Consider the following 23050-nt stretch of genomic DNA (forward strand, 5'->3'; position numbering starts at 1 on the left):
TATATATATATATATATATATATATATATATATATATATATATAAACTGGAATAGAGCCAGCAGATGGTTGAGCATAGGAGGGGGAAGCAGTTAGCCTGGCTCTGTCCAAAGGTAGCAAAACCTGCCTACCAGCACCTGCAAAGGTAATTTAACAAGTTATACCTGATTTATTCAGTTTAAACAAAAATGAAATATATAACAGCAATAGCCCGCTGGGAAATAAGCTGAACACATGTCTGCCTCACCCTTTTATAAGGGGCCACAGCTGTTAGCTTAGCCAGTTAGCTTAGCCAACCCTCTAAACCAACAGGCTGCTGGCTGTTCCTAGAAAATCTAACCTGTGACAGGAGACTTTGGCCCAGGTCATTTCAGAGAGAGAATTGTTATTGGCTCTTTGCATTTGTTGAAGAGCTGCTGCTATGCTGCTAGCTAGAGTCTCAAATCACAGTACGTTATCTTAAAGGCCTTTATGGGCTCATCAGTTTACAAAGAAAACACAAGGGTAATTCCCAGGATTAACGCTATAAAACGGCATCAGCATCACTATCACAATCAGGATGATGTTTAAAATGAATGACAAGTATTCGTACAGGTTACTATATGAAGCGTGTGCATATGCCCATCCTTATCTGGTGGGAGGGGCTTAGGACAGAGGAGGGACAGCTGCAGGATATTCTTATTACATTATGCGGCTTTTATTTGACATTTTCCAAAAAACGTCCTACTCCAGCTTTATGCATACTGTGATGCCATGAACAGAGAGGGCAAGAAAAAGAACGTTGGCATTGGATGTATATTGGGGTTTTGCTGAATCATTTTTTCTTGTTAGGCAATAGTTTTAAATCTGCGTGTGGTCTTAATGTTGTAATTGCAAGTCAACATAAATAAAAACAGTTTGAGGGGGAATTTCCAGAGGCGGGAGGTAAGAAAAAGGGCCCTGTATGTGTCTTATATTATCTAAATGTTGTATATTTAGGAAATTATTCCATTTCAACATTGCCAATATAGAAAATGTGAAAAAAAGTTTTAGAACCCCTTCATTTATTTATATTTTCCCTCATATATACGGTACATATTCACTGCTGGCCTCTGTGCCCTTAGAGGCCGTTAGGAGGTATTCCCTTGTCTACGATAGACACTGAACCAGAATCAGAAAACTTTTACCTTCTGCTGTGCGATTTATTTTGGTTCATGTCCGTGAACATTCTCACTATTTAACATAGATTATGTCAATGCCCATTAGCAAGTGGTAAATATAAACGGCATTACAAAGCTTTAATGGGCTGCAATGTGTACTTTTTGGACATAATCTGTTTCTGTTTATACCCATTACCTTCCTTATATCCTGAACCTGATCCCTGGCAGCAGAGTGAAATGAAATGGGTAGTTTATTGCATTAGACAGGTCTGAGGAGCTTTTTCTCCACAGGAGGTTAATTTATTATTGCTTGCCGCATTCACAGAGTTTATTTTGAATCATGTTAGTTAGGCTGTCTTTTCCCATTATCCCTATCTGAAAATGCAGGTGTTTTTTCTCCTCTACTTTGTAAATGTCAGAATGCAATAGAGGTGTCTGACAACTTGGGCATGCAAATGTGCTTCTGATGTTTATTTGGGGCTGTGGCTGGGAGTGCTGTTTCTCCGTCGGTGTGAATCTGAGGCATTAAAAAGTATTCTCCGTTCTCCTTCCGCTTTTTTGGCTCCTGCCAGATAAATATAGCACAAGGTGACTTCTCGTTCCCTTCCTCGTTCCCTCTTTTGAAAGTGTGGGGGAAACATAGACAGGCTTTTTGTGTGGGGATTTGGTGTGAGGTGTTACGATGACAAGGTCCAGGTCCTGTCTGTGGCAACAATGCCAATATACAGAGAGAGTGACTCAGATGTTTACAGCACTTTTATTCCTAGAGATACAGAGCAGCTGAGCACACGGAGCGCACATTGGTCGCATGGAACCTCAGATGGAGGGCTCTGATAAAGCTCAACCATAAACAGCATCCAGCCCGGCTCATCTCTCTCTCTTCTCTCTCTGTTTAACTCCCACTCTCTTCCTCCACTACTTGCCATTTTCTTACACTCTTTCTTTGTCTCTTTTTCCTTCCTACCCTCTCCTCTCTCCCTACCTTCGTGGGCAGCAGAGCTTACAGCCCATCTGGCACTGACTCACAGGGCCCACTCTGAGCTGGGGGAGATCAATAGTGACAAACATTGCACATGGCTCTTATATTAGAAGGATTAGGTATGGCTGCAATCAGACAATCTACGTAGCCTATTCACGCATATTTACCACTGTGCAAGTGTTTACATGCAGTCCCCGTTGCAGGAAATATAAATATTTGATAAGCTGTAAATATCCAGACAGGAATGCTTGCCTCCCATCTGATATTTCATTTTTCCCATCTGTATTTTTTTGTGTTGTGAAGTCGAAGGTCAGAACCTGGCGACCGACAACGTGTCGGTGATCGAGGGGGAAATGGCCACCATCAGCTGCAGAGTGAAGGACAACGACGACTCCGTCATCCAGCTGCTCAATCCCAACAGACAGACCATCTACTTCAAAGATGTTAGACGTAAGTGCTGGTTGCCTCGGACACAATTTCAACCATGTTTCCTGAAATCTTGTGAAGTAGGCATGAAATATGCAAACACATTGGGATTATTCTAAAAGAAAAGCATTTGCGTCGATTTCTAATATATGTTTTTGTAGTTGAGGACGTAGTAATCAATTTCAATGAAGATATGGAGACACAAAGATGTGTAGTGTAAATGAACAAGATTTTAGAATGATAGTGAAAGATATGTTGTGACGTTCATTTAGCCTTAAAAAGCCATTCAAGTTAATCTAGTAATGCATTTGGGCTGTCATTTTTTTCAATAATCATGTTTGAATTAATTCAAATGAACACGTAATATATTTGTTCACATTCATTTGCTACTTCCTTATGTCACTTGATGTCAGGAGAGTGACAATCTAACGTTAGTTGAAATTTACAAAATGTGTCAGCTCTCTTATGCATGCATACTCTAAGCAACAACAATTATAAGGGGACTTTCTAGCTAAAGTTTTTTGAGCTTTACTTACTTAATCATGGACAAAACCTTTCACCACAACTTCATCAAATCATTAAAATTATTTAAATCGAATCCAAACTTTAATTTAAGGTGTTGAACTTCACAATGTCAAGCTGAAAATATGTGACAACTACCCGACTGTATTAGCTCTTAAAAATCCAATTTGTGGCTGAAGAGCGTATTCCTCGCATCCTGTTATTCACAACATCTAGTCTGCGTTTCAGACTTTGGGCTAATTTAACGACATTTATGTCGTTTGAGAATGTGTTTCACAAGAGGAGCTGCCAGCATTTGTTTTTTTTCCCAAGAAGTGTGTGTTTTTGTGTCAGTTTCACATTTCAGGGCATCCTGTACTAAAGGGATCACTCAGCTTGTGACATTTACAGTCAAGGTATCAGATATCACCACAAGATCAGCTCTAGCTTTAGGTTAAACGTGATTCCATCTGTCCTTGACTTTTTGGCTCTTTTACACAAGTCATTACACTCAGAATGTGGCAAGATTAATATGAGATAATACAGAGTGCTACCATAATGAGAATACTTCTGTGTCCTTGTCACTGTTCGATTTTACGATAATCTCTTAGATTAGGATATTGAACATTATGATTATGCATGAGCATATGGGCTACTCCCACCAAGTTTTTGTATCTGCTTTTTTACTTGTTTGTATCTGGGATCCTAGCCAAGATTCAAGGTGAACAAGAAACGCCCTTCATTTCAGTCTATATCGCATCCCAGCTGTTATTTCACAAGTCTAGGTTGCGAGAACAGTGCTCCACTTCCTCTCATGTGTAGAGCATCAGGGCAGTTTATGGACACATCTTTGTCTTAATTGTACAAAATACCCAAAGCTACCTGAGAATATGACAGAGAAGAAGGCATTCATATAAAGCATAGGTCATGTCATGCTCTACATCTTAAAAATATTTATACTGATACCATTGAGTAGACAGAAACTGGGATCATGTCAGTTTAGAAGAGCAACAATGAATAATTGGCTTTCACATCCTGGTAACAATCAATATTACCTCTGTACTGTTAAGGAAATCTCTCCACGAGGTTAAGACAACCTTTTCCTATTGCTCTTTACTCAAGCTGCTCCTGTAAACATATCATTTCCTCTGTCTACGTCAATGCAGTTTCATTGACAATTACAAAACACAAAAGGTTTTGTTTGCAATAGATCTGAATATATGTCAGATTTCTGACAGGCAGCTAAAATGTTATCGGGCTACTGCTGTGTGTTTGTGTTCCTCGTAATGGGGTCTAGTGATCCCCATGGCAGCGCTATTCTAGACTTTGTTCCTGAAGGACTGCAGGTTCTTTGGGGACCCCCCTCAGCCAGTGGCATTGTTACCTGTCAACGGGGCCGCTCGACACAGTGGCAGATCTTTGTATACAGGGAAGTAAACAGCAGCGACATAGAGACACACCAGGCGCGACAAGAACAGCAGCTACAAGTGAAGCGGCATCCACCGAAGCAGATACCTACACACAAACAGCATACAAAATCATAACAGCTTTACAGTACCAGTGAAAGTCATATAAACAAATTTCTATTGCAGCAAATAAAGATGAATTGTGTCATAGGTATAGAGGCTGAGCGAGTGTTGCTGGAATGAGGTATTTATTCGGCTGGATATATGCGAAATGACGTGCAATTCGGCGAGTTCTCATCTGAAATGGAAGGAATGAGCTTTTATCAGCGATGGTGAACCTCTATGGATGGTGATGCAATATCATACCATTATTCATGCACTGCATCTTTCCACAGCAGTTGTCTGTCTTTGTATTGCAAAGGTTTAATGTTTAAAGTGATGCTCTGCCAAAAGACTGTCCTGTTAAACTACAGAAGATTAACCGGCTTCAGCTTCTCGAATGTGAATATTTTCCTCCGTCGTTGGTCTTCTATGAGTGAAAACTGATTTCTAATAATTAACAAATCATCACCCGAGAAAACAATCAGCAGATTTATCTCTGATGAAAATATAGTTGCCGCCCTATATATTCATATTGGCAAAAATATGCCTAAACACTGATAAATACTAGATGGCGTGCCCCCTCCGTGCGTTTATGTAAACAGTCAGCTGGTTATAAAACTGCCTCGTATAAACTTCATTGAGCGTCTCCGAAGTGAAGGGTTTCCCTCCCTAGCAGGTGCTTCGGCTCTCAAAGTGCATCAGTGTCATTGTTTCCCTTTGAGGAGAGACTTCCAAAGAGCACTCAAATTATATTGGGGGATGAGGTTTCATGTTGACACTGCCCCGAGACCTTGGGTAATGATCATGATGCTAAGTGTAAAACCTGAAGGGAATAACAAACTCCCCGTGCTTTTAACGGGGACTGAATAGAGTTCGTTAGCTCGACAGATGCAGAGAGGACTTGATAAAGAAGTCAGGTCGAAAACATCAAAAGGGCTCCCAATCAAATCAACCAAAGCTGATGTTTAAGAGCGCTGCTTAGGGATGAGGGCTGACCCAAATGAAGAGCAGAGTAAAAACTCTGAGAGAGATGGCTAACCTAGTTTGACGACATTAAAAGAAAATTCAGCCAATCTTACTGGCATTAGTATACAGATTCCCAGCTACTTCAGATTTGGAGTTCCAGGCTTCCAACCCTCTCTACCTCTGCACTGTGATTTCATTCATTATGTATGTTTGAATGCCTCTCCCTTTTTCTGGAATATGTGAGTTCGACGCATCCATCCATGACCAGCAGCAGACCATTTTTAAGAGTTCCTAGCTTGTTAGGAGTCCTCATGAGCACTCTTCACACTTCCCTGTCTGTGCCAGTGCTCCGTGGACTGTAAAGCTACTTTATAAATCAACTTGTATGAATCATTTTGAAACTCACTTTTCTTTTACTCAATTAAGGAGAAAGCCCACAAAGGGCAGCACTCATCCCCGCCACCCCACTCTCCCCCTCCTGCTCTCTATCTCATTTTCTCCTTGCGTCTCCTTTGTCTTCCTTCATCCCCTCTCCCTTCCCCTCTTCCTTTCTTACCCCATGTCTCACGTGTGTGTCCCTGTTCTCTGTATCCTCACTGTCTCTGTCTCACATGTATCCCCACAGCTCTGAAGGACAGCCGGTTCCAGCTGGTGAATTTCTCTGACAACGAACTGCGGGTGTCTCTGTCCAATGTGTCACTCTCCGATGAGGGACGCTATGTGTGCCAGCTCTACACAGATCCTCCTCAGGAAGCCTATGCAGACATCACTGTCCTGGGTAGGTGTGAGGGTGCATGTGTGAACCGCACACATCACACCCCTCCTCGCACACAATTTTATTGTATCTCGCTCAGTTATACATGGTAAATATGAAATAATAGTAATCTTTGATCCTGTTATCTTAGCAACTGAAACAAAATGTCAGCCAATTAGGCTCTCGCGGTGCTCAACAGCATAACGAAAAGGAGCAGATGCTGAAACTGATGGCTCAGACCACGTTGGTTTTGGCAGCTGTGACTCTGTGAATCCTGGTGAATGTTGACTTGGCTGCTCCAAACGATTCCCTATTGAGAGTCAGCTGTGCCACACTTTGATGCTTTGGAGTGAAATGACTCCAGTTAAGCTTTATTATACATGCAGACATCCTGGGGGATTGAAAGGAATTAAAAGCACTTTAAAGTAATTACTCTAGTTGTACAATTGAAGCCTAGCTGCAGTATTTTCTGAACCAAGGGCTGAAGAGTCCTTGAAATGAACACCCCACTGACTTTTTGCTTTCAAGTAACTGGAGTTTTTGCGATGACTTATGCAAGGAAGGGCTGTGCCTTATCCTATTCTGTGTACTTTTTACACCCATAGGATCACATGTACTTGCTTAACTTTGGCGTAGAATGTTGAGTAATGCTTTACAATAATGTATGAAATGAAACACATGCTTAAGTAAAGGTCAACTGATGCTTCCCAGGTTTTTTTGTCAGTGAATAAATGCTACAACTGCTAGAGTCTTGCTTACCACCTCTTGGTTAAAGGGAAGGGGGTTTGCCCCAAAGCTAGCGACAACAATGGGTTAATCTCACTTAAAGTGGTCTGACCTTTAAGGTGGTCTGACCTTTAAGGTGGACCAGCTGTTCGCCACTGAAGTGACACTGAGTTTTGCTCAGGTTTTTTTTATAATATTTCTTTTAACTGAGTAATCAGTCACAATTTTATATTGTTGATTAAATGGTTAATTATTAACATCCCTACCGCAAACTCTGCTCTGTGTGGATCGGGAAAAGACAAAGTTTAATGATAAAATGTCCGCAACAGCATCCTGTTTTCTACTTCAGAAAGTGAGGAACATCTGGTGAAAATAAAGCATGTTTTCAAAGTTGTTGCTCGCACTGTAATGGTATTATTAAGTACTCATATACAGATACTCGGTATCGGCAAGTACTCAAATGTAAGTATTTGTACTTGGTCTAAAAAGAAAGTGGTATCAGTACATCTCTAATTTAATGCATGAAATCAATGGATGTATCCTGAATTTCTTTTGCTCACCTATAAAAAAGTAACTATGAGTTTATGTGATTAGTCACCTGACTTTTCTCTGGCGCCACGAACAGGTTGACATTCATGGTTTTGAGTAAAATGTCTTGATGACTATGCATCAATTGCCACGAAATTTGGTGCAAATATCCATGTCCCCCCTCAGGATGAGTTGTAATTACTTTTCATCTAGTGCCATCAGGTCAACCTGTTTTGTGCAATACTTTACTTTATTAACAAATACCTGCATAACTAATGACATTCCCATCAACCTGAACTGTACTTTGTGCATACTAACATGCTAAACTAAGATGGGGAACATGGTGAACATTCTACCAGCTGAAAGAGTAACCTAACTTTAAGTCCAACTAAATGTTAAATGTGGTCACTTTATTATAGTATGAATTGATCCTGGTCCTATAGAAGTTAACACTTCAGACCCATGCATCTGGAAGCAGGACTTTACCTTTTCTCATAGAAACATGGAGTTGCTTTTCATCAAACTGGTAGTCAGATGCAAACATCTACATGTTGCATGAGCCAGCGGTCCTTGTTCATGCCTCATTTACCAGCTTGCTTTTCCAACAACTCTAGCTTCAACAACATCCAGCAGGTGCTGTTGTCAAGTCTGGGGAAAATGGACGGACGTGTTACTTTTAACAGAAGGGCCAAATGCCTACCCAATACATTTTCTATTTAGAATAAGTAAAACACTTGAAGTGTTTACCATCATTTCACACATGAAATCACCATTTGTAACAATTTAACTGGATTTATATCCCCTCAAGTAAAGTCCTGTTGTGATACTAATTTGAATGTAATTACTTATTGTAAATTGAATTGAGATGTATGAAGTAACTGTTGGTTAACATTCAATAATTGATGATCCAGTAAGTGTGAACTATTGACACAAACTAATAGCGATTTGATCGTTTCTTAAATGCGAGAAACACAAAGTCACACGCTACTCAAACGTGTGTTTTGAACCCATATTATAAAGTGGTACCAAATATTGTGTGTGTACCAATGTTGTCGCGCCGGTGTGTTTCTGACCGGATCCCGTTTGTCAGTCCCGCCAGGCAACCCAATCATCGAGAGCCGTGAGGATATGGTCAGCGAGGGGAACGAGACGGAGCTCACCTGCACAGCCATGGGCAGCAAGCCAGCCGCCTCCATCAGATGGATGAAAGAGGAGGAAGAACTGACAGGTCAGTGGAATAACAGCCTCCCTCAGTTTACTTCACATGCTCCAGGCCTGTCCGCTTCCCTACATATCCCGGTCTCTGGAGGGGCTTCTTCTGTGAACGAAATGTAGTTCTCCTCTAAAACATTAATGAGTGTTGTACTGATTATGTCTTTGGCATGTATGGGCAGTACCACAGGAAGTAATCATGCCCGGCATATACAGCTTTTTCTCTCTTTCTTTTTTTGACCATGTGTAAAATCCACTGTCCATCCTCCCGGGCTGCTTGCTCTGCTACAGCATGAAATGATCAAACTATGCATTCAAAACTGCAAGAGCTGCTATCCAGCCTCATGTAATGTTCGACATACATTTGACAAAACCTTTGCTTTAATAGCAATTATTTTGATTTCAGAGATGCTTGCCTGGATTTGAAATTGCTCGAATATTTGCTGTAAACATTTAGCTACAACTCAACTCAATGTTTTTTTAAGACAACCCTGATTTTTTTCTATTTACTTTAAACCAGGTAAAGATGGTTATGAACTGATATCTGCACCTTCATCTTCATTCCAGTGCCTGTGGTCGGCTGTGGGCTGTTGCAGAGAGTGGTATATAATCTGGGGTGGTGAAAAATCCTTATTACCTCTCAGTTATGATTAGGGGTCATCAATAATTCATTACATACTTATTGTACAGCGATGGAGGATATTCATTTTAGTCATATTGTATTTACACAGTAAGTGGATATCTCTGGGCTTGTTGTCAAATTATATATGTATTAGAATGGAGAGGATTCATTTGGCTTGTTGAGAGATGAAATATTTAGACAAGAGAGAATCTGAAGCTAAATGCCATCTGTGCCTCCAGTGTTCCCTACAGGAGTCGAAGTCAATTTCTGTTCATGAGTTGTCGAGTGTTGTGTAGGGGGAGGGACAGACAATAGGATGGTTAGATCAGCGAAATGCCACTGACATGCTGAGCGAGGCTAATACATAGTGGCAGTGGATACATAAAGAGAGCTTGAGAGTCATGTCTTCCTGTACCCCACGAAACACAAATCACTACTCATTATGGACGTGCGAAACAATTCATTAGCTGGAGCACGGATTGAGATTAAAAAAACACATCACACTGGTTTTAAAGAATCTTTGTGATCACGTTTGTCTTGCGTCTGTGTGCAGACAAGACAGCTGTAATGGCAAGAAAGAAATCTACTGGCTGATTTAAACACACTTTCAAATTAGCCAAATTGGTTTTGCAACCATGTATCATGCTGGCAGGTAGGGGACTGATGGGCTTCGGCCTGAGAGAGACTCGAAACAACACAAGGTGGCAAAATGCTTGTTAGCATAAATGACAGCTGCAATATTATTTAAATGTCGTGGAGCCCGCCACTCGGCTGCTACTGCTGCTCAAGTACAGGAAGAGCTTCGTTAAAATTTGTATGGGATGTTGTGAAACTGCACGAGGAGATTTAATCAGAATTTAGAGAAGTTAGTTGACCTTCTATTTGTTAAAATTCAAGTCAAGCTTACTTGGGAGAAAACAGTGCACTGCACCATTAAAGATGCCATTTCAAGATTAGCTTTGAGTGATTTTGGATTTTGGTAACAATATGTATTCAGTAAATAACATTAAATATAGTATATATAGTTTTTGTCAGTATCCCACACTCTTCTTTAGTGAAAAAAACGTCTTCACTTACGATCAAGTTACTTTCAGTGAATATGGTTCTGGGATGTTGCCAGGTTATGGAAAATCCTCCTCCAGCATTACACATTCACTCTTTAATTCATCAAAATTGTCCACAACCTGGCAACCCTTAAGGTGTTCTTATTAATTAATGGTTTATAACTGATCTGTAAATTATTAATAAATGATTTAATAACTTTTCATGAAGCCACTATTTACAGCAGTGTATAAACCCTCATGGTACCGTATTTATTCACATTTAATATCACAGATTTAAGACTCTTAACTAAACAGTCGAATAACATAATTGTTGTCCCATACTGAATTAGTGACTGGAGCGAGTTAGCATCTATATCATCTCAATGTCTAAGCCAGTTTCAAACAGCTTGATCAGTGGCTGCTTTTCAGCATGTTGGCAGGCAGAAGACTCGGGTTAGAAACTGACTGAAAGAAAATGTCACCCTGAGAAGAGGCTACGCTTGATTGCGCTGGGACTGATCAGCGGTTGATGCTCACAAGAGCGTTTGATTTGACATCTCTGCTGCAACACTCAAATCTCCTTTGCATTCAGATTCGAGTCCTTCCACGACCTGATCTGCAGTTGTTTTCCTCATCAGGGCTTGGATGACATTGGTAATTGACAAGCGTTGGTTGGCCTGTACAATGATAATGGCTTTATGAGTCTGATCTTCAAAATGTGATTCAGGACTTTCAGACTTTCAGTTTTTGTTTTTCATATTCAAATTGTTTAGATATCATGACGAAAAATAATTGAAAGTAGAAGTCCAACTGAGGTCTCTTTTCCATGACAGCGCCTCAGCGCAAGCAACGCTATTTTTCTGACCTTGAAATGTGTTTTGCCCATCCCTTTGGTATTTTTCATGGTGCAGAAGTCAAATGAGAGGCACAACATCCTGAGAATGTACTGCCTTGTCATGCGGACAAGGTAGTACAAGGCAGGTTTGTGCTAATTTGGTTAAAAATGTCTCTTTGTGATTGCATGGAAGCTCTGTTTTTTTCCCACAAAATCAGCAGGGATTGTCCATCGAGGGGACTACTTTCATGACATGTCGCACGAAACATAACTCCACAGCATAAATTACACTTTGAAGTGCCTCTTCTATCCTCACTCTCTGCAGCAAAGCTAAACACACTCACAATAAAGGCTGACAGTGGATTACCTTTGTAGTAACACTATTAGACAACAAATTTAATGATAGTGATTACAAATCAGAAAATTATTAGATTCTATGAACAAGAGATAGAACAAAGTTAGTGTAAAATGAATTAAAGAAACTGGATTCACAAAAGTAAACAGTATATGTCAAATATTTATGTTGAGACAGTACCTTCGAACTAGACAGTTTTCGTAAAACTGCCAATAATTGCAATCTACACAGATTAAAGCCAGTGAGATCCGGTACTGACTGGCTTCATGGATACAAACCAAGGAAGGCAACCACCTAGGCTGTACAAGTTCTGCATCGTTAACAATGAGGCCACTCTCACAACTACAAAATCATGTAACAACTATGCAACAGAATCCACACAGTACACTCGCCCTTCTCTCTCTCCAACCCAGCAAACGCACACATGTGTATTGCTGTGCAACTTCTCCCCTTATGCACAGCAGGAGCTGGTCTATCGCAATTCAGTCACAGCAAACATAGGCTAGAGTTCGAATCATGATATATTACTTAAAAAAATGGAATGAACCGCAAGTAATGGACTTTGATATGTTTTTGACACATTTCCCAGACTTAATGCATATTGATTGAGAGTTTTAACAGTGTAACCATAAATAAAATCTATTGATTTTCAGGTCGTACATGTTAACGTTTTATAAACATTTTGTTCACATTTGTAGCACAACAGAAGAAAGCAGGCTTTACCAGAAACAACCAAGCGGTCAATAGCAATATAAGAGAAACACCACCACAATAGGTTTCATATTTGTGAATATATATATATATATATATGTATATATATATATGTATATATACTGTAGATATATATATATATATATATATATAGAGAGAGAGAGAGAGAGAGAGAGAGGTATTGGAAATTATCCAACTCAGTATATTGATAATAATTTTAACATTTCCGTCCAATCCTACCACATTTGCTCTGTTCCAATCTTTTACTGAACCATTTTAGCAATGCAGCACTGTGATATGTATGAGACAATTATTGTGGCTGTCTGAGAGGATAATGACTCATCATCACACTCCTCCAATTCATACTCCACTTCACCAAACTCTTTGGCGCAGGTGTGCTTGGGAACGCCCTCATTGACCTGACAAATGTGACCAAGTGCTGCGCTTTAGTCTTTGTGATTGCATGATGACAACAGAGCTCTTAATGTGAAATGTGTGTCGTAATTTGGCGAGAAACAAGATGGCATTGTTCTGGGAGCGTAACCGCTGATCACCTCACTCCACTTTAACCAAAGATGGTTGGGATTAACTCATTTGCTGTGTGTCCCGTTTATGCTTGCAGAGCTTTTTAGAGCGAAGTCAAATCACTTAGAAGTAGGCTACAGTTAACAGCTAACGGGGGGCAAACCATTGGATATATTTGTACCTATTGTACATTAAATGTTCTACATCCTATAATGTCTTTAGTCATTTTGGGGTTTTTAAGTGTTTAACAAATGGACTGCCAGTCAGTGCTTTTCAACATCTGATTAATTCTGCAGCGAAATAGCAAGATAATCACAGTTTCTGAATGAAAGCCATTTATTTTGAATGCATTCTCATCACACTGTCACACTCTCTGTTACTATCGTTAGGTTACTTGCTCTTCTCTAACAGTCAGTGTGCTTTTCAAAACAGCCGTTTGCTCACCGCAGTCGGCAGGGTGGTGAATTTAATGCCCGCGTGCGCATTGGCCAGTTACCTATCCTAGTACTTAAATTTTTATGTAAGCAGGTCTTGGGTGGGTGGGTGTGTGTTACACAGGGTTAATGTCCATCAAGAGGCCACATACGTATGTGTGTATTGGTGATCATCAACTGTGGAACAACAGTGTTTTGCCCTCCCTGAGTCCAGCCTGGCTCCCCTGTGACAAAGCTGAAATGGAAGTGTGCTGCAGGTCAGAGTGGGGCTGTAATTATTTCCTCACTTCATTAAGTGCGAGTAAACCATCACACTCAGCACTGCAGCTAATGCGATGCCCCTGTGGCATTGTAATGCTCTCTAAATGAAGGCCCCTCTGACAGCCTAGGGCCTAGTGGGCAGCAGATTACTGCAGGGTTAGCCCCAACAATGCTCAACCGTCGAGCTGCAGAGGCATTCATTATCAGGCTTATATGACCTAGCCACTCCTCGTTGCTCTCGTCAGAATCGAAGGCCATGAATCCTCCAAAGTCTTGTTTGGGTGACGCATCACTGAATCATAAATTACATGTAAAAGCCATTTGAAGGCACTCCACTATGACAGGTAATTTGCTCTTGTTAGCTATAACTATTTGGTCATTATGGTCATTGCGGTTCGGTGCAGCTGCAGGATTTGAGATTAGTGTTTGAGCTGTTTACCCGTTAACTTTCCCCCCCCCCTCTGGTGTTTGTGATGTTTTTCTAGGTGAGACAACAGTTGAGGAGACGTATGACAGGATGTTCACTGTCACCAGCCGTGTAAGATTTTCTGTCACCAAAGAGGATGATGGAGTGCCAGTGGACTGCATCATTGACCACCCAGCTGTAAAGGACCTCCTGGCTCAAAGACACTTGGAAGTGCTATGTGAGTGACCTAAAATTGTTGTACTTTTTCAAGTCAAGACCAACATCAAGGCCCCATAGAGATTCACAAGCTGGAGTTGGCAATACTTGCTTTTATGCATTAAAAGATATCAGTGTCTCGAAGCCAACACTATGTGTGCAAGAAGCATTAGACCAGGTGTAGTAACAGATTTTAAAATAGACTCTCAATATATCCTCCGACCATCAAATCATAGATGTACTGTACTGCAGTGATACTCAACTTGCTTTGCCCAGGGGCCGCGGATGCAAAATTGCAGAAGACCATGGGCCCATTAATAAACATTTAAATTAAACTGCCGGGGGGTCTGAGGAATCCTCCCCAGGCCTTTTTTTTGTTTTTAACAAGCTCTATTAGTCTATATTGATTCTTTATACATTTCTCTTATTTACCATAATAGTACAAAACAATTCCACTGTGAATCAATTTATTTTCATTGCATATTAGAAAATGGTCGCGGGCCACCCGGCTCCCCAGCAGCTCGTAATTTGAGTATCACTGGTGTACTGTGAGTTTCTCCCTGCCTGCCTTCATGCAGTCCTGGCACTCTGGTCTTAAAGCCTACAGGTTCCTTGGCCCATGGGATACAGTCACCACAAGGGATACAAATAAATTGTGCTCAGGTGTCACATGATGTTTAGGTGTTCTTTAAATGGTGCATTGATTGAAAAGGTAATAGAGGCTGCCTTACACTGCTAAACATCAAAGAAAGGTTAAGGCACCCTTTTGTTGTCTGTGTAGAATATTAATTTTTGTTTTCGGGTAGACTACTGTTTTGTCTGACCTTTCGAGGAAGAGAAAAGCTTGACTGAAACCGCTTGACATTTTGGTAATCTTTGCCTAGCATTGATAAGAAGAAAAAAAACTGATTTTGTTGTAAGGTACCATGGCTTGCTGGATGTCTACTGAGCTCATAGGATTATCATTTCATCATCCTCTATGACTTTAACTTTTGCTTTGGGTGCAGATATAAAGGAAAAGCCAGTTTTGTTTGAACTCATGACACTGGAGTATGGTAAATACTTTCTTTTCAGATAAACCAGAAGTGAAGATTGTGGTGACATATCCTGACGGTTTAACCAGAGAGGGTGACAATCTAGATTTGACATGTATCGCAGAAGGAAAACCACAGTGAGTATTCACACAGATGGACGCACATCAACACTTCAACTTTCACACTTTTGGCCTGTCCGAGTACCCCCTTTAACCTTTACATTTCATTGTACCATTTAAATGTTACCCGTTGTTTGCATGCTGTATAAAGCACATCATTAGACAGGGCCTGCCAATGGCCCTTCTCAAGCAATCTCTGATTTGACCTTTATTTCAGATTTCTAGCGTGGATAGACAGCGCCTGAGTGATGTGTGTGGTATTTGTGCTCTCCAGTCCCCACCAGATCAACTGGCTTAGAGTAGATGAGGATGTGCCGCCTCACGCCGTGGTCACCGGCTCTGATCTGTACATCGAGAACCTCAACAAGTCCTACAACGGCACCTATCGCTGTGTGGCGTCCAATACTGTGGGAGAGGCCTACGACGACTACATACTCTATGTATATGGTAAGTATTGAGCTTCATTGTACTTGATGTTAGAATACCATCAACTCCAGGATTCAGTTTGTAGTGCTGATACAGGAACTGTAAGATCACATAGTTAGAGGTGCTGGTCGGCTGTTTGTTACGTCTATACAAAGCCAGGCTAGCTGTTTTCCCCTGTCATGCTAAGCTAAGCTAATTGCCTGCTGTCTGCAGCTTTATTTATATTTACCGTACAAACATGAGAGTGGTGTTAATCTTCTCATCTAACTCATGGCAAGAACGCCCAAAATTTCCAACTCCAAAACCATTTAAGGCCTCATATCATGGGATTGAACTTCATATTTCTTCCATAAAGATAGGCGTTGGTTCTGTTGACTTATATTGAAGCTGTTGGAATTTCAATGTGTTCTGCAGCCAACCAGTAAAGGGCAATAAAGGGACCATCTCTTCCAGGACTTGACTTTAAATGCAGTTTATTCCCTTCTGTGTGTTCAGTAGGAATCTCTACTCACTGAAGCTTCTTGTTCTTTTTATCTTAACATGTCTGTCAGCCATAACACATTGTTTTTTGTGTTTTCCTTTCTTTTCAACACATCACAATCCTCAATAAAACAAAAAAGGGAGTGAATCCACATCATCTGAAATATTTTGAAACTGTTTTGCAAACAACTTGACTATTTAAAGGAGCACCAGGCATTGGTTGCACTTGAGTCCCCAAGGGAGAACAGCAGGAGGTAGCTGTTTGAAGTTTGTAAATCATTTACAAATCATGTAACGTGTCGTCAGTGAGGCACACACTCCTCGGACCTTAATTTCCTATTTTTGGTGGCTGGCAGGGGTGATGAGGATGAGGGGAAAATAAATTTGCAGCAGGTGCAGCCATTGTTGGTGAGCTTTCTCTCCTTGGAGCGCCTGCTCCCTGCTGTTTAGAAGAGCATTTTGTATTTTACTCCCAAGTTTCAATTTGTTTCTGCCTGTGTGCCAAGAACATTGTCTGGCAGTGACCATACCCAAACCAGGAAGGGTGAAACTGTGTTTCCTATATAGACTCTTAAGTAATATGTACAAATACTGTTTTTATCATCAAATCTAAACCTAGCACAGGTTAACTCTTGGTTACTTGTAAGGCTTTATGTTAAACAAAAAGTGAGGATTAGCAATATTTCTTGATGTTTGGGTTAGATTAGAGTCTGCTTTTCCATCAAGCTAAATATCCATCCATCCATCTGTAGTCCTTTTGATCGCGTCAAAATCACAATGCACAAACTGTCCCCGCCCTTAAAAATGTGTTTTACTTATTGTTGCTTCACAAACATGACTGTGCATGTTTCTGCTCACATTCATCTGTTGAAGAGTGAAGGTTGTTCTGTGCTGACTTAAAATCTGAGTTTTAGATGTGTACTTATATGCAAGCATGCTTTTGTTACCATCGCAACGAGTCTGGAACCAGTATGCAACTTAATCAAGACGTAATGTGATGAAACCTGAAGCCTCCAGTAGACATAATGACACTGAGAATGGGCTTTGCAGTGAAGTATCATCTTGACCAGGAGTTCTTCTGCATATTAATATAATATGTGAGAAAGTGTCATTTTAAGGGTTTTTTTCTGTAATCAAACTTTTTTTTGTAACCCAACTTATTATTCAAAGCAGTATCATTAAGTATTTTTTATATGTCTTTAAGTGTGTCTGGAGGAGATCTTTTGGATATGATGAATTCAGCATTACCCTTATACTTACTACTGTCCATTTTTCCTGATGGGCATTAGAAACGTAGAATAGGACATTTTATTAATTATTATTAATTACTGTAATTCTTTATATTTATATGTTTCACGTGTTATCCCATCCGTGGGGATTTATTTGGCTAGCAAATAGCTGATTGTTCTGAGTTCATTGACTGGTTCCATGCACATAATTGTTTGCAGTTTTGCTGGTTGTTTCAGGCAGGTGTGAGGACTCATGCTGTTTAGAGAAGAATGACAACAGCTATATGTTATTTAAATGAACTAGTCTGATCTGTTTGTACACCTAGCATTGTCACATTAGAAAGAAACAGGACGGCTCTGTCTTTGTTTGGAACATCCGACCCATGCTATGATGCGAAAGCACGTCACCTGATTCACCACCCATCGATGCAGATTGTCAAATTTGGCTTCTGAAACCAACACTCACATTTCAGCCTAACATGTGCCCGAAGCAGCGGGATGGAGTTGAGGTGCAGAGTGTTATGGTAACAGCAAAGCTGTTGCTGAAAATGGGCTCATTGTGGATATTGTGGAGGGAAGCAATTGCAGGTGTCAGAATGGTGATATTGTTTTGATCGATACTCAGTCTGCTTGTTTAGGTTTTGTTAATAGCCATCAACTGTGTGTTGAAAAAAACAGCACTGTAACTTTTTTTTCCTTTCTGGCAAATGTTTCTGGCAGTTACTGAAATATGTGCATTTTTGTAAATAAATGCATTTGTAATGGTTTTCACATGTCACCACCAGCAGTAAATAGGATTTTAATGGAGGGGCAAGGTTTTGGGCAGAGGCGTCTTAAAAGCTGTCAGAGTAGTATGGTGTTTTTGTTTTTTTTACTTTGTCAGAGAAACCTACAACTCAATTTCTACACCTAGACATTTTTTTAAAACTCGCCTCCTGAGTGGTTACGAGAAAGGTGTTGCTGATGTTTTAAATTTGCAGGAAGAATAACCATGTATGGATGTCTTATACACTGGGTTATAACACAGTGTATAGGACTTTAAAAAATCTCAAGTACAAAGCATTCAGAGAGTCACAGGGAAACCAGTTTTCCATTGTTGAAATATTCTAAATTGCATGGCAAAAAGTAATACACAATAATGGATCATATACTGATGTTCACACCATCACATGTCTGATGTTTATGTGTTTATTTCACCAGCTGACATGTGGGAGTTTGTCGCTGTGACATAGGTTTCCTGTGACTCTCACAACTCTGCCACCCCATGGTTATTCATCATCGTGCTCTGCCAGGCAGATGATGGCATCTGCTTGTTCCCAATGGGCCCATAATGATCACTAACAAACAAAAGGACAGCATATGCCGGCAAATAGCTCACTCAAGGCAGGCTTACTCAAGCTACCACGACTAAATTCCTAATTGTTGTGTCAAGATTCTTTTGACACTGAGATTTTTATGAATGTTATGTTATTCTCAAACACAGACGTTATATAATATTATGATGGTCTTCACCGAAGAGCCTGTGGGCATTTAAGAGCTCATGAATGATGTCTGTCTGCTGCTGTTAAATTCATGTATCATTTGCTTCATGCTGCCCCCCTTAAACTTGCATGAAGGAATGAAAAGCAACAGGAAGCAAATGTTCTCTGGGCCAGAATAAAAAACAATTATCCTTCCTATCTACATTATATTTGCTATCAGCATTAGTGCCTTTGGCTATGACGTCTTCAATTAGTAACTTGCTATCCACATATTTTACCAATTTCCATTAAACACCATTTCTCTGGTGAACAAGCGTTGGAAGCGCGATGACTCAGGCTCGCTGTAATGAGACACAGGAGATTGGTAAAAGATGCTCATAACCGCATATAATTATTTCTGCGACTCCCACTCCTCTTTTCTGGAGGATTTAATGCCAGACAAAATCATGTTGTGGTCCATGTGAGGGTTTGTTGCCCCAGACTAATCATGCTTGCTACATTGGTTTAATTGGTGTGTGTTTCTGCAGCACAGATTGGTCTTAGCATGAGAAACTTGTGCTATTTTTGTCCAACTTCTCAGCAGCAAGGCACGACTTCAAACCGTCCACCACTGTTATCCCGCCCACTATCTTCACACTTTTCGAACAAAATTACCATTTTCTTGTCTTATCTAGCATTCTTACTGTTTTGTTTTGTAATGTGTGAGCTCTTGCTCCTGTTAAACCCATCACACACCTGTCAAATAAATAGTCTTTCGTCTAACCAACTGAATGCAACAAATAGCTTTATTTTAATGAGTTGTTTTGTTCTTGATAAATTTGCTTGCGAGCATTATTGATAGAGCCCAGCTGAATTGTCCATCAATTTTCTTTCATCCAGCTGCCACCCTCTACCGCTGCTAGTCCTTCGAGCTCTTCCTATTTCAAAATGACTAATGACCTTTCACTTTGTGACAGCCCGGACAGGTGTGAGGCCGATGTAAATCCACGTCAAATCAAGTCCTATTGTGGTCGTGTATTGTATAAGGCCGGTCGAAAGGCTGAGAAAGAGGCCTGTCATGCATTTCTCCACGTGGGTGTGTCTGCAATAGGCTGTGAATTGTGCCCCCCGGCTGGTGTGTGGTGTGGGAGAGAGCTGACCAGAGAGAGGCCTGTCTCACTCAGAGGTGACCTGGTGCTATAACTCACACATATTGCCTGTTGGCCGGAGAACAATGCTGCTTTTACCACCGCGGTTTAGCCCACAGTTGACTTTCTGACCTACACATCTTCCATGGACAAGAAGTCAAAGATTCACAAGCCACTGGAAATTCAATGTTTATCTGGGTTTTGACAGAGCATGAGCAGACAGGGCTCACAGGTCTCCTTGTTCTTATGAAAGGCTGCTGTGAAACTGTCCTTGTGAATCACACTGGTTTCATCAAATGTGAATCAAAGTGAGGAACAACTTTCAACACATTAGCTTGTAGAGAAGCCAGAGAAAACAAATACGAAAGAATAGCAAACTCTACCCTGCTGTTGTGTTGGCAGGCAGGTTTAAGCAAGCATAGATAAACAATTTCTCCTACATTGTTTCACTTTATGGTTAAATTTTTCCATATCAAATTCCTCACTGATACAAATGCTCCCTGAAAATATGGCCTCTGCAAAATACTCTCATATTTCAGCCCTCATAATACTGAGCCCGGAGTCAGCCAGCCTGGAAATTGCCCATGGAGAATTCTTGTTCGCCTGGATATTATATGTGCCACATCCTATCCCGGCCTTTGTGAAGACCCTCATACCTGAATGGCCAATTTCCCTCTTCCAGACACTGACATTTCAGCTATCAGACCGCCTTCGGTCGCAAGGAAAGAAATCTAACCCACCCCCCTCTTCAAATACTGTCAGAGCAGAATCTCTGCCTGATACCCCGATACCCCCCTACCACCATCAACACCATCTCCGCCATACACTCCATCCCCAGCGGCAACATTATGCTGTCCTTGATGTGTTATCATTAGCTTGGGAGTGTGTGGTCCCCCACTGATGTCTTTTGATGGAGTGCAGACAGTAAAGGCATGAAGACAGCCAGCCAATTTCCCCTGCTGCGACTCTCCCACAGCAAGGGGTCGTGCTATCTTTCCCCTGCACCAGAGCCAGGCATATATTCCCCTGATGAGGAAGCTTTCAGCCCTCCTTAGTACCGTAGAATACCTGAATTGCCCTCCATTTTGTCTTTCTGATTATTTTGTTTGGGGGTTGTTGACAGGCCTAATCAGTACAGTGTGGGGCGGAGGATGCTGCTCGGGGCTCTGCTGTGCTGCAGCGGGAGTCCACCAGAGTGCTTTAATTTGCAGTTTGACTTAATTATTGCAGGCAACCGAGGAAAATAGCAATACCTTTCCATGATTGCCTGGTATTATTATTCATAATTAATTAGAAAATGTTTCAAAAAAATAAATACAATAGCTTACCATATTAGAATATAATACAACCCCAGCACAGTGAATTATTAGTGTCTTTTTGTTTTTGTTTTTAGCCAGGCTGTAATAGGCACGGTCCTATGCATGGCAATGACGGTCTCTTGGTCGACTGTTGCATTGATGGCCATGGCAATTTATACAGACAATAATTCCTAAAGGATATAGGCTAATGATTTTGTGAGCCCCGTCACTTGTCCTCTTGCGCCACCTAGAGTTGTGTTTTAGTGAAATATCGGATGGACTGGCACAACATTTTGTACAGACCATATAAATAGAATATGTATGGAGCGGACATTGAACTGTTTTCCATTTTCATTTGACTAGTACAGAAGAAAATGGCTATTGTTGTTAGTTATTACGGTGACAATCAAATCAGTGAGGCTGTAAAGTGCTCGCCGCAAAGAGAGTGGGCGCAGACCCGGAGATGGATGACTGGCTAGTTAGCTAGGTAACTAGCTTGTCCTTCTCCAGAGCGACATGGGATTAAGAGAGGCAGATGAACCGTTGGCCACCAGCCCTCTGTTAGGCTCATTTTCTGTAACCAGTGTAGCATTAAAGCATTGCGGAATAAGCAAGCATGCTAACTAGCCAGCTGTCTACTAGTTAGCTAGCTAGCTTGCCAATACCATGATACTCAAATGCTACACGGATTACAGAAAATGAGCCAAACAAAGTTGTCAATCATCTGACGATAGCAATGTGCTTTCCTACGCTGTGACATGTGAGTGTGGAGTTGTTGGGTTGTAAAATTGAACTATTTTAGTCTGACCCTCGACGCTTCATAACGTGCTACATTTGTTTTAGCCCCATCTCGGCGAGTCCACAACTTGGCCTAAATCGGCTTATTTTATACGGAAGTTAGCCCGCTACAATGGTCACAATGGCAACAGTACACATGAAAATGGCTGCCACTCGGACCACCCTGTTACATTGATTGAATGTTCCTTCTATTCCTATTTTATTTCTATGGTACGAACATTCATGGTTCCCATACGATGTATCCTCATGACCTTGGTGATCCCCTGATTCCCTGTAGCACCATCATGAGGTTGACATTATTGAGTTAGAAATCTTGCCAGCTGATGATTTATTGACATAACATTTGATACACAGATTCATATTGAATTGAATTTCGACAAGTTAGTGATCCCCTGACTTTTTATTGGTGGCATCATCAAGTCAGAACTCTTGTCCAAGCCTTGGTTCATGACCAAATACCTGCAAAGCTAATGACATTCCTTACGCCCTCAGCTGTACTAATTAGCAAATGTTAGCGAGCTAACATAAGCTAACATAGTGACAGTGCTAAACATTCGCAGGTTAGCATACTTGTATTCTTTTTATCCTTGTGAGCATGTTAGCATGCAAACTTTAGCATTTAGCTTGAAGCACCGCTGTGCAAGGCTCCCTGTCTCTTTAAAAATAAAACGTGTGCATGCTATAACTTTTTTTTTTATAGTACAGCTTCTCATCTTCAATGACTTTTGCCTATTTCTTATACATGTTCTATATTTTTTTTTACTCTTTTCATCTAGATGCTCCCACTACTATCCCCACACCCACCACCAACCCAGTCAACACACAAGGTACTGTATTCCCCCACTACTGTCCCTCTCAGCAATCATGTGTGTGTGTGTGTGTGTGTGTGTGTGTGTGTGTGTGTGTGTGTGT

At 40.9% G+C, this 23050-nt stretch overlaps 1 protein-coding gene across 2 annotated transcripts in view; it reads left to right on the forward strand.

Annotated features, from left to right (window-relative positions):
• Positions 1-23050, forward strand: part of cadm1b (cell adhesion molecule 1b) — a 121586-nt gene that overhangs the window by 86014 nt on the left and 12522 nt on the right. The window contains exons 3-9 of one of the 2 annotated variants that reach the window (XM_031873537.1): positions 2421-2567; positions 6144-6296; positions 8617-8754; positions 14010-14168; positions 15221-15317; positions 15574-15746; positions 22915-22965. In XM_031873537.1, the coding sequence (XP_031729397.1) occupies positions 2421-2567; positions 6144-6296; positions 8617-8754; positions 14010-14168; positions 15221-15317; positions 15574-15746; positions 22915-22965 (918 nt within the window). The remainder of the gene's footprint in view (positions 1-2420; positions 2568-6143; positions 6297-8616; positions 8755-14009; positions 14169-15220; positions 15318-15573; positions 15747-22914; positions 22966-23050) is intronic. The other variant, XM_031873538.1, reaches the window with a different exon arrangement.

The sequence above is a fragment of the Anarrhichthys ocellatus genome, unplaced genomic scaffold, assembly GCF_004355925.1.
Source record: "Anarrhichthys ocellatus isolate YVR2014 unplaced genomic scaffold, GSC_Weel_1.0 scaffold72, whole genome shotgun sequence".
Taxonomy (NCBI): Eukaryota; Metazoa; Chordata; class Actinopteri; order Perciformes; family Anarhichadidae; genus Anarrhichthys; species Anarrhichthys ocellatus.